The sequence below is a fragment of the Ursus arctos genome, unplaced genomic scaffold (assembly GCF_023065955.2).
Source record: "Ursus arctos isolate Adak ecotype North America unplaced genomic scaffold, UrsArc2.0 scaffold_2, whole genome shotgun sequence".
NCBI classification, from domain to species: Eukaryota; Metazoa; Chordata; class Mammalia; order Carnivora; family Ursidae; genus Ursus; species Ursus arctos.
The window spans coordinates 4,616,650-4,637,037 of NW_026622874.1; the positions used below are offsets into that span (position 1 = coordinate 4,616,650).

The window sequence follows — 20,388 nt, forward strand, 5'->3', positions numbered from 1 at the left end:
CTTGCTGATTATTTTGTTGAAGACTTTCGTGTCTATGTGCATCAGGAATATTGGCCTGTGGTTTTCTTTTTTTAACAGTGTCATTTTCTTTATTTTTTATTTTATTTTTTTTTTAAGATTTTATTTATTTATTTGACAGAGATAGAGACAGCCAGCGAGAGAGGGAACACAAGCAGGGGGAGTGGGAGAGGAAGAAGCAGGCTCATAGCGGAGGAGCCTGATGTGGGGCTCGATCCCATAACACCGGGATCACGCCCTGAGCCGAAGGCAGACGCTTAACCGCTGTGCCACCCAGGCGCCCCAAACAGTGTCATTTTCTGACTATGGGATCAGGGTAATGCTGGCCTCACAGAATGAATTTGAAAGCTTCCTTCCTCTTCTACTTTTTTGAAGCAGTTTGAGGAGAGTAGGTATTAACTCTTCTTTAAATGTTGGGTAGAATTCACCTATGAATCCATCTGGTCCTGGACTTTTGTTTGTTGGGAGTTTTTAATTACTGATTCAATTTTATTACTAGTGATTAGTTCAGATTCTCTTTGTCCTCCTGATTCAGTTTTGGAAAATGGTATGCTTCTAGGAATTTATCCATTTTTTCTAGGCAGTCCAATGTGTTGGCATATTTTTCATTATAGTCTCTTATACTCCTTTGAATTTCTGTGGTATTGGTTGTTATGTCTCTTCTTTCTAATTTTCTTTGAGTCCTCTCTTTTTCTTGATGAGTCTGGCTGAAAGTTTATCAATTTTGTTTTACTTTTCAAAGAACCAGCTCTTGGTTTCATCAATCTTTTCTATTTTTTTTAGTCTATTCATTTATTTCTGCTCTGATCTTTATTATTTCCTTTCTTCTGTTAGCTTTGGGCTTTTCTAGTTCATTTGTGTATAAGATTAGATTGTTTCAGATTTTTCTTGTTTCTTGAGGAAGGCTTGTATTACTTTAAACTTCCCACTTAGAACTACTTTTGCTGTGTCCCAGTTTTGGACACTGTGTTTTCATTTTCATTTGTCTCCATGTATTCTTTTTTCATTTCCTCCTTGATTTCTTCATTGACACACTGGTAGTTTAGTAGCATGTTTTTTAGCCTACATGATTGTGGTTTTCAGGGTTTTTTTCCCCTTGTACTTGATTTCTACTTTCATACCACTGTGGTTGGAAAAGATACTTGATACGATTTCAATCTTCTTAAATGTATTGAGACTTGTTTTGTGTATGGACATATGATCTCTCTTGGAGAATATCCCACGTACACCTGAAAATGTGCATTCTGCCACTTTGGGATGGATTTTTCTGTATGTATCTGTTCAGTCCATGTGATCTAATATGTCCTTCAAAGCCATTGTTTCCTTATTGATTTTCTGCTTGGATGATCTATCCACTCACGTGAGTGAGGTTAAAGTCCCCTAGTATTATTGTATGACTGTCAATTTCTCCCTTTATGTCTGTTAATATTTGCTTTATGTATTTAGGTGCTCTAGTGTTGGGTGCATAGATATTTACAATTGTTATATCCTCTTGTTGGGTTGAATTCCTTATCATTATGTATTGCCCTCATTAGTCTCTTATTACAGTTCTTGTTTCAAAATCTCTTTTGTCTGATATAAGTATTGCCACCCTGGCGTTTTTTTTTTTTTTTTTTTTTTTTTTTGCTTCTATTTGCATGTATTTATTTTTCCAACACTTCACGTTATGTGTCTTTAGGGCTGAAGTGAGTTTCCTGTAAGCAGCATATCAATGGGTCTTAGTTTTTTACCCATTTTATCACCCTATGTGTTTTGATTGGAGCATTTAGGCCATTTACACTAAAAGTAATTATCAATAGGTACGTACTTACTGCTATTTTGTTTATCTTTGTAGTCCTTTGTTCCTTCTTCTCTTGCTTGTTTTCCTTGTGATTGATGACTTCCTTTAGTGTTATGCTTGGTTTGGTTTCCTTCCTTTTTGTTTGTGTGTGTCTGTTATGGGTTTTTGGTTCGTGGTTCTACAGCCTCCTGAGTATATAGCAGTTTATATTAAATCGACGGTCACGTAAGTTTGAAACACACTCTAAAAGAACTTCGTTTTTACTCCCTCCACATTTTATGTATACGTTGTCATATTTTACATCTTTTTGTGAGTCCCTTTAACTAATTTTTAGATATAACTGGTTTTATTACTTTTTTAACCTTCATACGAGCTTTCTTAAGTGATCCATCTACTACCTTTACTGTATGTTTGCTTTACTCATGAATTTTTTCCTTTCATAATTTTCTCCTAATTATGGCCTTTTCTACTTAAAGAAGCCTCTTTAAATATTCCCTGTGAGGCTCGTTTAGTGGCAGTGAACTCTTTTAACTTTTGTTTGGCCAATTCTTTATCTCCCCTTGAGTTTTCAGTGATGGTCTTGCCAAGTAGACTATCCTTGGCAGGAGGTTTTTTTCCTTTCCAGCACTTTGGATATATCACGCCGCTCCCTTCCGACCAGCCAAGTCTTTGCTGAAACATCAGCTCATGGTCTTATGAGGTTTCTCTTCTACATAACTAGGTGCTTCTCTCTTGCTTTGCTTTAAAGATTCTCTATTATATATCTTGATGTGGACCTTCTTGGTTCACCTCATTTGAAACTCTGTGCTTTCTTCCCCAGGCTAGGGATGTTTTCAGCTATTATTTCTTCAAGTAAGTTTTCTGCCTGTTTCTCTCGCTCTTCTCCTTTTGGGACCCTGAAAATGTGTGTTTGATGTTGCCCCAGAGACCCCCTATTACATCATTGTTTCATTACTTACTTGTCACTCGGCTGAATGCTTTCCGTCACCCTGTCTTCCAGGTCACTTACTCCTTTTTCTGCCTCCTCTAATCTGCTGATTCCCTCTTGTGTATTTTTCGTTTCAGTTATATTCTTCAACTCGGGTCCTTATTTATATTTTTGATCTTGTTGACATTCTCATTGAGCTCATTCACGCTTGTGAGCATCTGGCCGATGCGTTGACCTCTTCATCGGGTCGGTTGCTTCTCTCCGCTTCCTTTAGTTCTTCTTCAGAGGTTTCGTCTTGCCTTTTGTTTTGAGCAGTCTTCTGTCTCTTCATTTTGTCTGTGTTTCTGTTTCTTCCGATAAACTTGAAGGAATGGTCTTGTGTAGGGATGTGCCCTGTGTTGGCCATGTGTGCCTGGCATCTTTGGCTGGCGGGCTGGCTGGAGTTGTATGTGCTGGAGGACGGGGCAGTCTGTGCTGGGGCTCCCCTGGTGGGATGGCCAGAGCTGAGATGGTGCAGGCCCGAGGGTCCCAGGGCTCTCCACGCAGAGGGCGTCCTGCCGGGACAGCTGAAGTGGGTGCAAGCCAGGGGATCCCAGGTTCTGGGCGAGGAGCTGAAGCAGGTGTGAGTTTGGGGTTCCCGGGGTGCTCTGCACTGGGGGTACCCTGGCAGGTTGTCTGGAGTTGTAGTGGGACCGGCCCAGAGTATTGCAAGGTGCTCTGCACCTGTGTCACTTTGGCAAGATGGCCTGAGTGCTGTCCAGCGCTGTCAGGTGTGTGCTGCCCTGGAATCAGCCTGGTGGGACTGCTGGCGCTGCTGGGGGCCTGGGGCTTGCCGTGGCAGCAGGCCCAGCTAGGGTGTCTCGACCTTGCCTCTGTCTGCGCTATCAAGGGGCAGGGAATACGTAAAACATGACACTAGTTATCGCCTGTGACCTGGCGAGAGTTCCAGCAGCTCTCCTGTCACTTGGCAGAGTTCTAGGGCTGGTTCCTCTGAATTCTAGAGTTGCTTTTTTAAACTGTGGCTTTTGTCTCCTGCGCCCCAGGGCATCTGGAGCAGGCATGGGCCCTCTGAGAGGGCAGGCTGGCTCTGGCACCTGGGCCCTGCTCCCTTCTGCGCCGTCGAGGTGGGGGTGACTGGAAACCATCAGGCTCCCGAGCCCCTCTGACCTGCGGAGTCCCAGCAAAGCCCCTCATGGTGCAGCACAGGGCTGCTTCCTTTCTCTCCCCGTCGACGCGTTTAAATCACGGCAATTTTCCTGGGCCCCAGGGCTGCCACATCTGCCAGCGGCCCCTCGGCTGCCTTCAGTGCCGTGTCTCCACCTCTCTTGTGGTTCTCTGTGCGGTCCCTCCATCCCGGCGCAGAAGCCTTCAGCCAGCCCTCCGTTGTTCTTCAGGAGATTTGCTCTGCCTGTGTGCTTGGGGGGGGGGGGGGGGTGGGGAGTGCAGGGTCGTCCTCTGTCGCCGTCTTGGATCTTCCCTCTGGTTTTTAAACATTATCCTGACACTCAGGAGCCCTCGGGCTCGTTCCCAGCTCTCTTCCCCCTTGTCTGTGACCCTGACCAAGTCGCCTCGCTCCTCGGGATCTCAGCGCACCTGTAAAAAGAGGCGGCGTCCATTGCAACCTTTGCGTTTCCGTGGCGTCTGTGTTCCTGTGCCCGAGCCACGTGCGCGTTACGCTCTCGTTTTTATTTTACTCTTCATGGCAACTCGAATCTGGTAGAGGAGGCAGGGCAGCAGTTGGGCCTGTCATTTACTTTTAAGGAACCTGTGCTGGCGGGTGAGGCAGGGCCATCTGTCCTCCCCGGGCTGCTGTCCCTGCTGTCACCACTGGACTGAGTGGGGGCCTGGGGACAGGAGGGGACGGCCCCACCTCACTGCTCCTAAGCGAAACAGACCGTTGCCTGTGCAGGCCTGACCGCGAGGGCTGGCTTCTGGGTCCCGAATCTTGTCCTCTGACTGCAAGGAATCTTAGCTATTATAGATTTCAGCATCCTCCTTTCCCGAACCACCCGTGTGTAGGGGAAAGCGGGCAGGGCCCAGAGACAGGGCCCGGTTTCTCAGCCTGCGCGAACAGGCAGCTGCCTAAGTAGACAAAGGTATAAATGTTGCTCAGGTGAGCCCCCCCCCCCCCCCGGGCCAAAAAGGGAGGGGATTCTCTGCACATCAGCTTGGAGACTGAGTCTCACATCCTTTGCCAGAGGTGGACGGAGGTGGGGACAGCAGGAACGGTTCCATAATTATCCCTCCATAGAGTCTCGGTAAAAGGAGAAGGGCCCGAAATCCTCATCACGAGAGCAGCGGGGCCCCAGGCCTCCCCACGGAGGGGCCGGGCGGGGGTGGCGGCGGGGAGGCCACCCTCCCCGCCGTCCGCGCCTCCAGCAGGCTTCTCCTTCCGTGCAGTTGACCTGGAGCAGGCCTTGGAGCTGGATTCCCTGGAGTACCTGGAGGCGCTGGAGTGCGTGACGGAGCGTCTGGAGAGCCGCGTCAACTTCTGCAAGGCCCACCTCATGATGATCACCTGCTTCGACGTCACCTCCCGGCGCCGATGAAGAGCCGGCCCGGCCTGCCGGCCCCTCCCTGCCCAGCGCCCCCCCCCCCCCCCCCCCCCCAGCCAGCCCCTCGGCAGGCCCTCAGAGACAGCGGAAGGAGGATGAAGGTTGGTGCAAGTCTGGAGTGAGCGCTGAGCGGAAGGCAGTTTTCTTTTGTTTTCTGGAGGAAAGGTGCAAACACCAAAACGTGTGGGAGGAGGAAATGATGGGAAGCCCAAGGGACATGGAAGCCCTGTGAGACTGAAAAAGCACTTTGAGGAACTTTCGAGAACTTGGTACGTACGAACTGCTGGCGAGAGGCCCCCTCTCCTCTGGCTTTGCGAGAAGGGGCGAGGGTGCGTGCAGGAGTGCTGTCGGAAGCAGACACGACAACAGCTGACCCAGAGGGACTGATTAAGTGCCTTGCAAATCTTTATTATCCAAACGTCTATGTTGCGACTTTCTCGTGTACAGATGGTGCTAGTCCAGACGAAACCACCACCTCACAGAAGAGGAAAAATCAAACGCGTTTCTGAAATGTATTTACAGCTCGTTTTCTCTCGTGTTTTATGCTATTTCTGACTTGCTGTTTGTAAGTAGTGTGCGTAGAGCTAGCCCTAACCCGTATTGCGTATGAATAAATGTTCACTGTCCTTTACAGTTCTTCTGGTAAGGCCGCTCAGACCAAGCAGAGAGACTCGATGGGCACGAGCCGGGGTGTTTCCAAAGACGGCGGGGACAGCGGGTGACGCTCCGTGCCACCTCTCGCCAGGGGCGCAGGCGGTGGGCAGCCTCGTGGGGCAGGTGTGTGAGGAACGGGGCCTGCAGCTTTCTGGGAAAAGGAGCCGTTACAACTGGGGCCTTCCGTGTCCTTTGAGAGGGATGTCTGTTCCAGATACAGCCTCTCCCTCCAAGTCCTGACACGTATACTAGTTCCTTTACCCCTAAACCCAGGGTTTTCGTGGCCCTCAAAATACTTACCATATTCACTTTTATTCCAAAGACTGGATTGAAAGCTTGAACCAACTCCACAGAGCCATAATTTCTGTTCTCTAGTTCTGTGATGTTATGAGAAGTGGGGCTCTTTCCCAGCTTAGAGACCCTCTCAGGCTGGTGTATGCTCGGAGACTTGCAGCAGTCCCGGTTTGGAACAAGGAAGGATGCTGGGATCCCACGACGTCTCTGGGGCCCACGACATCCCCATCCTCCATGTCCCGAGGCCACCACCCCAAGGAAGGACAAGGCTTGTGCCCTCGGGCTTGGCAGTGGAAGGCAGAGAGGTTTCTGTTCGTGCAGGAACATAGGACTTCATCCTTAGAGGGAGGGGTTCAGCCCCGCCTTGACTCCCTTTGGGATAATCGTACCCATTTTCGTGATGGAACCCCAAGGCGCTGAGTGGTCACAGCCGTGCAGCGGCCACCTCCTACCGAGTACTGCTCGGCTGAGCCCTCCAGCGTGGCACACTGTCACGAGCCGACTTCCGGGTTCGACAGTTGCTGCTGCCCGACACCCCCGGCCAGCTGCTCCCCGGGAAACAGACGGGAGTGCACGTGTGCACGCAGCCCAGCAGAGCTGGCCAGGCGGCCGGCGCAGCCCAGCCGAACTCAGCGCATGGGAGCTGGGCTCTCGTGAGCCTCGCCGTACCCGGTCCTCTGCTGGTCAGAACCCACCCAGACGCCCCGAGGCTCGTGCGGGCCACGCTGGAAGCCAGCCCCGCGGACGACCAGTCCAGCTCTGCCTCGTGTCCGTGCCTGCTCTCGGGCAGAGGGGCACGTGGAGATGCTCACCTCTGAGAGCTGACCGGGCTCCAACATGGTCCGTGAACGGACTGTGCGCCCCTGAGCTTAACAAGCTGTCAGTCACCCTGGGAAGCAGGGCCTCCCCCAGCTCCTCAGCCTTCACCCCAGCCTGCAGCGCAGTGCAAGGCTCTGGGCTCGCCTCTGCCCTCCCGGTACCTGTAGGAACAGGCTCGTTGAACGGCAACATTATGGAAGTTTCTGGACCCCAAGGGATACCCATCTTGAGTCTGAGTTTGCACCCCTTTTGGCTGCTGCTCTGAATCTACCACTTCGCGAAAAGCCTTTAATCTGGGAATCGTCAGAGGTGAGTAGTCTAGTCTCTGCTGGAAACACAGTCACTTGATGAGTCACCCACGTACCTAGCTTTTCCCGGCACATCTGCCCTGGCCCCGAGGTCACCGCGCGGTGCTGCCTGCCTTAAACAGGCCTTTACTGGAGCGGGACCAAATCGAAACATCTACACAAATTTAAAATCTCCATCCCTGGAATCTTTCCTGCTCCCTAAGCCTGCTTTTCTCCACTTGTCGCAACTTCGTGAGCTAGCAGAAGAGTGGGATGAAGCCAAGGGCTTTCTTACAGCGTCAGACGGCTTCTCCGAGACGCTGCGCCGTGGAACGTCTCTCGGGAGGTGTCGGCCAACTGTGTGTGGAGGTTGCCCATTCTGGCTGCTGCTTCCTCTTTCTTTTAAACCTCAGTGAGCTGCAAACTCTTCACGTACCAAGTATTGCTTAACCACGTGATGGTTCCCGGTTCTTCCTGGGGGTTGACTAAACAGCCCACGCTCTTCAGCAGGTCTGGCCAGCTCTTCCAAGGCAGTCCCAGTAACTGAGGAACGCCTCATTCGATGACCAGATGTGACGTAGCTCCACAGTCTGGTGTTGATGACAGAGAACCCACGAAGCCAAGGAGGATGTCAGAGAACCATTTCCATGCCGTTATCCGCAAATAGAAGGACCGGAAACTTCCTATGTGAAATTAACATCTAGATCCGTAAGCCTTCGTTCCTTGTCTGAAATCTGCCCAGTTTAACGTGACGTGCGCATTAGCCGCACAACACGACTCGGGAAACGAGCGATACTGTTTCCCGGGGAGGAAATCCATGTTGCTTTTCACGAGGCTGGGTCGCGCCGTGACCGAGTGGCAGTGGGCTTATCCTGGGCTTGCAGTCGCCCCCGCAAGCTGCAACCTTTGATCTTCTGGTCCTTGAATTCCCCTGTCCGTCATGGGGAAGCTGTCGCTGAGCTTCATCTCTTCCAGATTTGAAATCGGAACAGCCCGCGTATGGTTTGATCTCCAGTCGCTATTCCGAACGCGGGGAACTCGTGACAGACGCAGAGGGCAGTCTCTGCGGACGCCGGTGGGGGTCCTCCGAGGGACCCTGAGCTGGGGCAGGGGTGGAAGCTGGGAGGAGAAGCCACACAGCCCAGCGTGGGGAACTCGGCAGGCAACAATCTGGCCAGTTGTCCTAAATTAGCCTTAAGCTTTGAGTCTGTGTCCCTGGAAGGTGGCAGTGACCTCACTGTAGCCACAAATGCCATCCGGGCGGGTGATTATGTTCGCGCTTGGACTTCCGCGCGTGCCAAGCAGGAAGCCCCTCCCTGGGCTCCAGATTCTAAAGCTGATGGCGAATCTGGGTTGATCCATAACCCTTTCCGTAGGGTCCCTGTGGGAAAGCAGCCGATGGACCTGGGCTTCGTGGGAGACGGCCAGGCCAGCGCGAGCCTGCAGACACTGTGGCCAGCATCCTCGGCCTCGGCCGATGTGGAGTTGAGGCTTCCAAAAATTCTAAAAAGGATTTCAGGCTGCAAAAGAAATGACTAAAGATGAGTCCATTTCACGACTGACACCAGAAGAAATCACGAGTTGACTCATTGTTCTTTCCTTCCGGAACGCCAGCCCGCTCTGAGCATAAACTGAAAGATGCCCTCACTTTAAAAGGCAATCTCTTTTAAACCCTGAAACCATGTCAGTAAGAAACAGGTGCAAAGTCTGGTCACAACTAGTTGATGCTGAAAACAGCCCAGTCCCACTGTCCCCACGGTCTTGGCCACTGCCCCGGGGGGTGCAGCCAGGCCTCCCGTGACAGAGGGATGCGGCTCATCACTGCCACACGGGAGCCCCAGCCGCATGGACGGCCAGCGCAGCCCACTCTGCTCTGTGCCCCATGCAGCCAGGCCACATGCCCAGCTCCACTGACACTGCCGATAAGTGGCCTAAAGTGGTTTGTGGGGGGCGGTCAGGGAACAGGCCATAAAAATACCGCATTCCTTTGGACTAGAATATCTTTCACCTCCTCCAGCAAATATCTGTCAACATTTATGGGTAAGAACTCATGAATTGTGTCACTTAGCAATTTCCCTAACACACACAAATATATTTTATAATTACAGACTCTTCATTTCCAGATGAAAACCTAAATCCAGTCCAGGAGGAGCTCTTGTAACTCAAGCCCCTCTTAAAGTTTTCTGTCCATTCTTGGAAGCTGGTCTACCTATCCCCAAATGAATACACTCTGCTTCTGGGTGGCCCTCCGCAGAACTGGACACTGATGTCCTAACACCGGGCACAGACGGAGCGGGTGCTCGAGGCAGCAGGCAGCCTTCAGCGTACCTGGCGAACACTCTCTGAACGCCCCATGTCCGTGCACATTGGGGTGAGTGCCCAGCTCTGGGCACGCACACCCGCTCCATTCCCCACCCCGCCAACCAACAGCCCACAGTCTTGGTCCACTGTAGGAAGCAGCATAATTTATTTGTAAGCTGAGGATATTATCGTGGAACCTTGACCCTGTTTTGTAATTTATGCCTCATGGAAGTGTGGTCCAAGGGTACGTGGGGTGCATCTGTGGCTATTCTCGCGCCCCGCCCCCCCCGCCCGGGACCAGGGATGAGGGTCCAATCCTCAAAGTATCAGGCTACGTTCAACATCTAAGCCGTTTCCATGGCAAGTAGCTGAGGGGGAAAGGTCCCTTCATTTTGAATTTGATGGTCAAGGGCTTGGAAACCAGCCTCCACAGGCCTGGATGGGATTTCTGAGAAATTTCTCCAAAAATCATGGACTGGATGTGGTCCCCTGAGACCTCCACCCACCCCTTAGGTGCTACCAAAGGCGGTCTGGAGAAACAACTAGAGATCCTGACCTTGAAGATGTGTCATAGCTGTTTGTTCTGGAGAAACCAAAGCACTTTAGTGAGGTTTACAACCCCTAATACTTAAGGCATCTTGTCCCCTCCCGGGATCCCTGAGGGGCGGGGAGGGGCTGGGTCAGTAGTCTCATTTGAGAGGCAGCTCTACCTAGGAGAAAAAGCCTGGAGCCAGGAGTCAGGAAGCCGGGGAGGCCTGGTTCCCTCCCTCGCTATGCAACCTTGGGCTCCCCCGTGGGAGATCGGGGCTCAGAAAAGCTGCCCTTCTGGGACCACATAGAGAGAAAATGGTCTCCGTGATGGGAAGTGCTTTGAAGAAACTACGGCTCAGTGTCGGAGCTGGGAATGAGCATTTCTCAATGAAGAAGCTCAAGTCAATAGTCGGGGGCTGATGCCCAAGCCCACAGAATTGTTTCAGGGCAGACCGTGACCCAAGTCCAGAATCCTGGGCTCTTCCCGGGAGGTGCTATTTACACCAGGCGCGTGAACATGTGGCCGAGCATCACGCCCACGTACTGGCGTGTGTGCACGTGTGCACGGGGCGTAGATGGGTGCGTGTGTACAGAAGGTGTATGGCACGGAAGAGCATAGGACAGAAAGCCGGAGTTCTAATCCCACTTGTGCCGGAAGTCCTATGGCCTTGGGTACGTTACCGAACTTCTCCGGAACTCTCCGTTCTTCTGTAAGATGATGACATTGTGCTCAATGAGCGTTGCGGTTCCTGCGGCTCTAGAAATGTATGTATGTATATATGAATATGCTTATCTGTAGAAATGGGCCAACTTGGAAATTGGAGACAAGGCCTGCCAAGTCATTCATGTGTGTCAGAAACGGCCAATTCACAAACCAGTTCACAGAATCTCGCTTTAAGATTCAATGGTAGCAGTTAAGGTCATGGTTTTTAAATTTACCGTTTCACTGGATCAAAGATCAGTGCCATTTTAAAAATGAACCTCTCAGCTTACAAGTGCTGGCTGTTTCAACTTTTTAATAAAGTTCACGTGTTAAAGGCTGAAATCCCAACCGTTCTGTACTTGGGCAGGTCCCAACAGCCTCCTCGCAAACAGGCTGGGTTTTGTGTCTGGGCCCTCACTTCGCTATATAAAAGTTAGCTGTTGGCTTGGTCATGGTCCCTATGAGCAGGCTACCTGGAGAACAGTCTGGAAGAGAAAGTTCTAGTTCTCACAGACTGATGCCATGAATCCATTAAGCTGTGTGCCATTTCCAGTGTGAAGACATTGTTTGCTGGCTACGATCTCGGACTTTTTGTGGCATATGAGGTGTAAAATGTTGTCAGAAAAAGAATCTGGTGTTTAAAAAGAATCAAACTATGGTGGCATTAAATGTTCACTTCTATTCTACTCCGAGTCCTAGACGCCTCTCTATCCAATGTACCCTTCTGTTCAGAGGGGGACACAACTCAGGGCCGGGGAGGCGGTTCTTCTCCCCAGAGCAACACCCTGACTGAGGGCTTCCCCCCAGGCCTGTCTCCAGCAAGTTCGGACACTCAGAGAGGGCTGGGGGGCTGTAGGGGCTGAGTCCCAGAGCCCCAGCCTCGTGTGGCATCCCCGACAGTCAGCCGCCGGGATCCTAGGGTACCCCTCCCCACCAAGGACCATCTCTCCCCGGCCCGACCACGCAGATGCTCTCCCCTGAGCAGCCGTCCGGCACTTTCTGAGATGTCGGTACCCCTTGAACGCAAACATCTGAGCGCCCCCCCCCCCCCCGCCCCCCGCACTGCCGAGAGAGGGCAGCGGGCCACTCGGAGCACATGCACACACTCCGTTCCTGGCACGGTTCTGCTCTGGCACAGCCGCGTCTCCTGCGCCAGAGTTGGCCCAGACTCCCACGCCCCCCAGGCTCCCTGCTCTTCTCCCCACATCGCACACCAGACCTTCCTGGGCCCCCTTTGGGCCCCTCTAGGCAGAAGCCACAAGTTCTTAAGAAGCCGTAAGCCATGAGGGTTTTCTAGAAACAATGCCTTCGATATCAGAGGAAGCGGCGGCTCTGCCCGACTCCGAGCACCCGCCCGAGTGGACAGAGGCCAGAAAGGCAGCGTCTAGAACGGATTGTAACCCTCTCACCCTTAACCTTGGGGAAAAAACCACACAAATCTTACTGTATTTTTCTCTCAAACCACTAACCTCTCAAAATTGTTATTAGTGTTACTTTTATTCTTTTCCCCTTTCGATCCTGCATTTTCATCTCTGGGAGAACATTAACACCCTGTCGCCGCGGCGCCCTCCTCCACGTGGATATAAAAACAAAGCACGGTGACACCATTTACTAGCAAAGCACACTGGGCTGTCCTGGCCCCTCACGGAGAAAGTGTCTCCATGTCTGATGCTTCCACTCGCTCCCCCAGGTGAAGGCTTAGTTTCCAGAAAATTCTTACAAACATAAAGAGTACTTAGAGTATAAACATTTGGCTGTCAGTGGCTGGTGTGCTCCCAGCACCTGTGGGGGCCTCTTGTTCTATATCTTCAGCCTCTAGACCAGAGTCTGGGATATAGTGGCTACTCATTAATTGGATGGATGGATGGATGGATGGATGGATGGTGGATGGGAGATGGGTGGGTGAATGGGTCAGTGGGTGGGTGGATGGATGGGGGCATAGGGGATGGATGGATGGATGGAAGGAGGTATGGGGGGATGGGTGGGTGGGTGGGTGGATGGATGGGGGATGGGAGGATGGATGGATGGGGGATGGGTGGGTAAATGGATGGATGGATGGGAGGATGGATGGATGGATGGATGGATGACCTCTGGGAGAAGAGGAGGGACCAGAAAACACTTGGGCAGGAGTCTGCTGAAATTTCAAACACCCTTAGGAAAAGGACTGGAGGTCTGCATTTGCAAATGCATAGTTGGGATGAAGTTCCCGATTCCCAGTAGAGAAGGAGCACCAGGTCCATACAGGGTCAAACCCATGCCCTGGCTTCAATATATGCATAACCTTGACCTCCCAACTACTGATCAGTCTTGGCTTCTGGCCTCCTGAAGCCTTTCTCTCCAAGAGGTGAAAAAGAGTAGTGCTCAAGCACTTGGAATCCTACCGATCACTGATAAAGCAATCACCGAACAGGTCTTTCCCGAGCATTTGCTTTGCTGACACTGCTGGCTCTGCTGCGTGAAAACAGACTAGGGCTTCAAGAACTCAGTTACGTTGGCAAGACCAGCTGGCAAACCAAAACCCATTACAAACAGGCCAACACGCTCCCCCTCGATGAAGGATGAAGGCTTCTCCCACCAACCCACCACACAGGCCCTCTTTCCTTGATTTGGGGCCCTTAGCCAGGCCTCAGGCCCCAGGGTTGGGAGGACAAGGAGTGGGGGAGAGAGGGAGGGGGAACAAACACAGGTCACCCTGCAGGTCACTTCATTTCTGCCCTGGAAATTCCCTGTGGACCCCCCAGGCAGGTCCAGCTCTAGGGCCCCTCTGCTGGGGAAGAGGAGAGGTCCCAGGCCGGGCCGTCCCCAGGGCCTCCCCCAGAGCCCCTCAGCCAAGGCCTTCCAGCCCTTGCTTGGGAAGCCTCGTCCCTACATTTGCCAAGAGTTCAAGAAGGAGCTAGGAGGCCAAGGGACTTAGAGGATGAGGCATGACCTGTCCCCCTGAGCCACCTGGCCTCTCCAGCAGGGGAGGGGACCCAGAGGCCACCCAAAAAAACTGCTTCAGGGCTCAGCATCCCTGCATGCTGGGTAAACAGTGTGCCATTTGTTTTTCATCTCAGAATCATTAAGTTGCCCTCCATCAGGCCCTCCTTTATGCCTCTTCCCTCCCTGGAGGTCTTGGGTCCAGACATGCACACACACCTTGTGTGTGCTCGGAAAAAAAACTCGAAGTAAAGGCCTTCCATCAGGCCACAGAGATCCACCAACCACCAAAGTCCCTGAGAGGAAGGCCTTTTGTTCTTTACCTGGCCTTTTGAAAAGCTGGAAATGGAAAATAAAAATGGCCTTCAATCTCATTCCAGAGAGAACCACTGCCATTATTTGATAAACACACAGTGGCATATACTTTTATACATTCCTGGTCATCAGGACATAACCCTTTTGGAATCTTTCTTCCCCTGAATAATCCTCCCCTGCCCATTTCCTGCCCGTCAGCTCAAGTGCTCCCACAGCTGACTCTTCACGGCTGCAGACTATTCCCTCAGACGGACCCTCACGGGGTGCAGTTCCTGCTGCTGGACCTTACGGCCGTTTCCACGTCCTTGCTGTAATAAGCGACACTGCAGTGCACACGCTGAACAGAAATCACTGTCCCACTCTGACACGCGCCTTAGGATGACCTCCAGAAGCCACACAGCTGTACCAAGAGGACGAAAGCAGCGTAAGGTGTGTTATACCCTGAGCGCGGCCATGTATTGACTCGTCCACCCTGAGCAACGCTCAGAAGCCTTCCCTGGCGGTCCCACGACCGTCATCTCGTCCTCCCTGGATGTGCATGTCACGGATCCAGTTCATTCCACAAGTATATACTGAGGTTCCAAAGGGGGACGGAGCCCCTGCTGTGGGACGCCCCAAGTTTCTCTCAGTCTACACTCCTTTGCATGCACCCTGGTCCCCAGACCACAGGCTTACAGAGGGTTAGGCTCCTCCTCGGGTCTCTGCTGGGCCTGAAATCGGAACTGACATAAGACAGGTGAACAGGATAAGAGAAGACACACTTATTTCACTTAAGTTTCACGTGACACAGAGACTTCCTAAGGGAACCCAAAGAAGTGGCAGAACTGACACACTTTCATACTCGGTTGAACCGAGAGGGGCACTTGGCAGCCTCTACCCCCCTCCCCATGATGAGAATACTTCTTTTCTCCTGGTTCTGGAAGGGCGTCTGTCACATGGGAGTTCTAGCTCCTGTTTTCGGGAAGAAAGGGGGAGACCACAACGCCTTCTGGCATCTGCTGTTTCTCAAGCACCTTGAACCCAAAATAAGCCTCGTGCTGAGGCAGCCTGCTGGGGCTGGCAGAGCCGGCAACCCCTCCGAGGGCAGACGCGCTCCCTACAGCCCGAGTCTCGCCCGGGGCTGGCGCGAGGTCAGTGTTAAGACGGGGTTTGGGCACGTGCTCCTTAGACGCAACGTGCGTTCGCTCGCTGGCAGAAAGCTGCGCTGAGGATTCCGACGCGCGTCTCCAGCCTTGGCCAAGGGGTCACGGAGCCGGGCTGCCAATCGGAGAACCGCGTGTCCTGCTGGCCTCTGTGGGAGCCGCCAAGCGTCTCTGGGCTCAGACTCCTCGTCTGCACAGGGACGGAGAAGCCGCATCCGTCTGGGCAGGTCCCCTGGCGTGTCCTGAGGATGCAACCACCACGACGGGGGAGGGACAGCCGCTCATCATGCCCACGGCCCACGTCTGCCTTGCTCGGCTTTCCTCATTCAGCGCTTGTCCCTTCGGTGGCAAGTGTCAGTGGCCCCACCTGTTAGCAGTAGACGGGGCCGTGTGCCCCCCGCTCCCCAAACCTCGCTCCCCAGGAGGGGTGAGTAACGACATGACAGCCCAGGGGTGTCTCTGCCCCACGTAGATGGTTGTGAGTCCTACGACCCTGTGCTCAGGCACTCTGGGGACACCCTAGCAGGCAGGGCTCCCCTAGGGCAGCCCTGGGGGCAGGAGTGGCCAGTCCTTCGTCAGGTGGAGGGGACACTAAGTGAATACAGCACGAGACCCAGAGCCTGGCTCCGCAGGGGAGCCTCGACCTCAGCCCGGCAAGGACGGTGGAGCTGACCCTTCCCGTGGCAGTCACGTCTTTGCTTCCTCTCATTCTACCAAGAAACAGAATGTCTAAATGTCTGAGATGTCCATTCATGAGCGTCCTGGTCGGATGGAGGTCACGAGCTTTAAAGCGCTTACGGAAGGGACTTCCGGAGGGTGAGTTCCGGTCAGAGGCCTTCCCATGCGAACGAAGCCCCCCTGCAGGGGTTCAGATGGTCACACGGAGCTGCCACCTCCGTCGTCCCGAGATGAACGTTAGCGCACACACGCGCACACGCACGCACACGCACGTGCACACGTGCAATGTACACACGCAGACGAAGAACTTGAGGGGAAGTACCGCTAGATACGATAACAGGCCTCGCTCTACTCAGCGCACACCCTGTGTCACCCCGTGCTTGGCGGCAGGCGGAAAGGCTGTGGAGGTCACCGCTCCCTCCCATCCCACCGCCACCACTTTGCCTGACTCCGTTCCTTTGAGCAACAAGCCCCAGGGATGGAGACCACACTGGCTGCATGCACAGGCTGGGCAGGAAAGGCAGCTCCCTCCAGGAGAGCGCAGGGCCTGCGGGGACAGGGCACACACTCGCATACCCAGCACTGCGCCCCCTGAGCTTGTGGGGGTGATGCCCTGCACTCACCTGGTTGCTGAGGCCTGGGGACAGGAGGATGTGACCCTTGGCTCTGGGCGGTCACTGTGTCCACACCAGGCACAGGGCAGCGCAGCGCTGGGCTAATGGGCCAGGGACACACCCAGCAAGGGGTTGGTCAAGCACCCCGGAGACCACTCCAACACCTGCACTGGCCCCGCACACATGGGGTCACCCCCACCCAGGGGCAGCGCAGCCTCAGAAGACCCGGACCGGCGGCAGTCAGTCTCGCCAGCATGACTGACCTGCATGGCCACTGTTCAGAAGTCACAGCTCTGGGCTGTGGATTTTCCGGGAATGGGAGTGCAGACCCCGGGAGTTGACAGCATGTCAGCTCTGCCTTGTGGGGGCGCACAGGGTGCCCTAGGGGGTACAGAGGAGTGGGGGGGGGTGTGAAGCACCCCGAGCTGAACAGAGCAGAGCAGGTGCAAGAAGCCGAAGTGACTTTCCCAACACCTGGTCCCCGGCCAGCCCCCTTCCTCATGCAAACGTGTCTGGGGAGCCGGGGATGGAGGCTTTCTCCCTAACCCCCTTCTCCCACCTCACCGCACCACGTGACTTTCAATGGGAAGGCGAAGGGGTGTGCTGACCTTCTGAATATGCAGTGTAGACGGAGGGTGCTGCTCCGACTCAGGGAAGGGAGCCAGCACGACCCTCAGGGCTCTCCCAGGCCCACGGGGTCACCTGGCCTTTCCCCGTCTCCCAGGGCAGCTGTGCTCTTCCACCACGACAGCTGATGGAGAACCTCCCAGCTCCAGGAAGGAAGCTCCCCCCACCCCCGCAAGGCATGTCTTCAGTCACTCAGACACAGACAAGGGACCTGCTCCAGGGGGCACTCTCTGCAGCCTCCTGAGCTGTCTCGGGCTGCAGGGCCGTGGCAGCCCTTAACATGCCCCCAAACACCCCCCAACACACATGCAGCTCATTATTTACGCCTGGCCAGCGCCCTCCATGCTCCCGCGCAAGCCGGCTGGTGTGCACAGACTCGGCACCCCTTTCCATATGTACGCTCGTCCTACTGGGTCTGTTTCTCCGGAGAACCCCGAGGTAACGCTGCTACCTCCCACTGCGACCATGGGTCTCCTCTTCCGCTAATAAGAGCTCCCTGGAGGAGAACTCAATAAGAAAAAAAGAAAAACCCTCATTAGGACTGTCCCCAAGAGCAGTGACTGCATGAACCCTAATTACTGCACCTGAATTATTCTTGCCTGGTTGAAAAGGAAGGAATCTCTAAGGTCCTTATTAAAACCTACGGCACATCTAAAGAATGGTAAATTGGGAATTCCTGGGTCTGTTTTGCATTGACAGGAACATAAACAGGTCCTGAGGGCATCTAACCCCAACCAGGTCAGCCCAGCACGACTTCATCCAACAGACCCCTTGGAAGGGAAGAGGCCATGAGTACTAACTCACGTTTATAGAGCGCCTCTTACTCTGCGGGTGCTTTCATATTTATGACCGCCTTTCATCTTCAGCACCACCCCACTGAGGTAGGGTTAGCTCACACCCTGGGACAAGGACGAGTCAGAAAGTGAGAGGGAAGGTGGGAAAGGCATTTGAAAACAACAGGAAGGTCTTGGCTGTCGGTTTGCTCGTGCATTCGCTGAACATACATTCACTGCTTACCACAGCACGTGAGATATGCCAGGAGCTGGGGAAACAGCTGTGAACGAGGAGACGCGGTCCAAACCTTATGGCGCTTATAGCAAACGTTTCTTCAATACTTGCCCTGGCAAAGCCATCGGCAACGTCCAAGGGCATGTCAAGCCCAGGGTAATGGAAGGCTCTCCGATTCTGAAACGCGCCCTCCTGAGAGCGCGGGTGCCACCTCAGGCCTACCCGTCCCACTGGAGTGCTCACATCCCTTCGCTGTGACTGTCCCTCTGTAATCTCTCTCCCACGCTGGCCTGAGAGCTCCCCCAGGGAGGGACATTCTCCACCCAGCCAACAGAGCGCCTGGCCCTCGCGGGGCACAGGTGTCCAGCCGTGCCCTACCATGAGCCAAACGCAATGTCAGAAGCTGAGACTACAAAGAGAAAGAAACCCAGGCCCCCACCTCCAGGGACGGAGAGTCTAGTAGGGAGAAAGAGAAGTAAGGAGCAATTATGTTGACCTGGTAAGTTTTCAGAGAAGGAAACGCTAAGGAAGGTCAGGAAGGATAAGCAGAAAGATGCATGTTGACAACTTCCTGTCAAAGGGTTCAGCGAAAGAAAAGACTTTCTGGTCTATACTTGCAACTTCTCTGGGATATTCTTAGGTTGGTTTTTTTTTTTTTTTTTTTAATTACTATAGAAATAATGCGTGTATCGGTCTGCTTGGGCTGCATTAACAAAAGACCGGAGACCGGGTGGCTGAGACAACAGAAATGTAAATTTCCTCTCCGTTCTGGAGGCGCTGAAAGTCTAATCAGGACCCTGCAGGGCTGGTTTCCTTGGAGGCCTCTTTCCTTGGCTCACAGACGGCCAATTTGTGTGTCCAAATTTCCTCCTCTTGTGAGGACACCAGTCAGATTAGATTGGGGCCCGCCCTAATAAGGTCACGTAGCTGAGTCACCTCAGGATAAGCCCCGTGTCCAAACACAGTTACATCCTGAGGCACTAGGCTTTGGGACTTCAACACATTTATTCGCAGGGAGACAGAATTCAGTCCATAATAATTTCTTCACTTTCCCCTATCTTCACTTTTTTGAGTTAAATACACTCTCTCTGCTGAGGATTGCCACTGGAAGTCTAGAAGGCCCGCCTTGTCTTCAGCACCCAGGGGATGGGTACTCAGTGACGGAAAAGGTCCCATTTGTCACATTTACTGTTCTGCACACCCAGGGTGTCTTCACCGCTAGACCGTACGTCCTGACAGGACACGACAGTGTCTGGTTTCCTAGGACCTAGCATGACACCTTGCGTAGGACAGATATTCAATCTATTTCCAGTGGGTGAGTGCGTTCATTAGTCACATAACAAGGACTCTCAAGTCTTCAAAGAAAACCTGAAGAGCAAATAACCGGGTACTACTGAATCTTTCATCTTAGTTAGAAATGCGTACTCTACTCATAGGACGTACGAACCCACAGAGCAAAGTCCCAGAGCACAGTTTCACATGGACTTGAGATGTGCTGAGTCAGTGTTCCCTGAAACCTCGTAAGGATCCAGGAATAGTCCAATATTTCACATGTGAAAAAGCCACCTAAATCCCAGGGTGATGTTTCTTAATACGGCACAACCCATGTTCTGATCTAATTCTTAACCTGCTTCCCATTCATGATGATAAATGCACGACAGCTGCGCGAGCGTCAACATCAACATCTGGTTCCTACGGCAGGTTCGGTTTTGTTGTTTTTTAAGAGAGAGAAAGAGAGAGAGCCCCCGTCAGTGGGCAGGTGGGAGGAATAGAAGGACAGAGAGAGAATCTTGACCAGGCTCTGTGCTCAGTGCGGAGCCCAACACGGGGCTCGATCTTACGACCCTGAGATCAAGACCTGAGCTGAAATCAAGAGCTAGACACTTAACCAACTGAGCCACCCAGGCGCCCCTCTGTAGTAGATCTCCAAAGGGAGGACACCTAGCTCCTTTACTGGCCTCTCACCAACTTAGCACATTGCTGTGAACAGGTGCGTTCAAATCCTGAAATCACTCAGAAATGATCCTATTCTAATAAAATATACTTATGATTTTTATAGGTTTTGCTTGATAATCACCCAGTCAGACGTCCTCACACTCTGTTTGCTAGAGGCACTGGTTTCTCACTTCGAAGAAGTAAAACGCCCACAGGAGAAATAAAACAATCCGTGTTTGATCCCTTTTTTAAAAAAAGAAAGAAAGAGAAAGTAATTCCA

General features: G+C 52.8%; 1 protein-coding gene across 1 annotated transcript in view; it reads left to right on the plus strand.

Annotated features, from left to right (window-relative positions):
• The window catches only part of KIF26B (kinesin family member 26B), a 415,887-nt gene extending 410,585 nt beyond the window's left edge, over positions 1–5,302 (plus strand). The window contains 1 exon segment of the mRNA XM_026509553.4: positions 5,127–5,302. Coding sequence (XP_026365338.4) covers positions 5,127–5,275 — 149 coding nt within the window. The 3' untranslated portion in view covers positions 5,276–5,302.
• Positions 5,303–20,388: the final 15,086 nt, after the last annotated feature.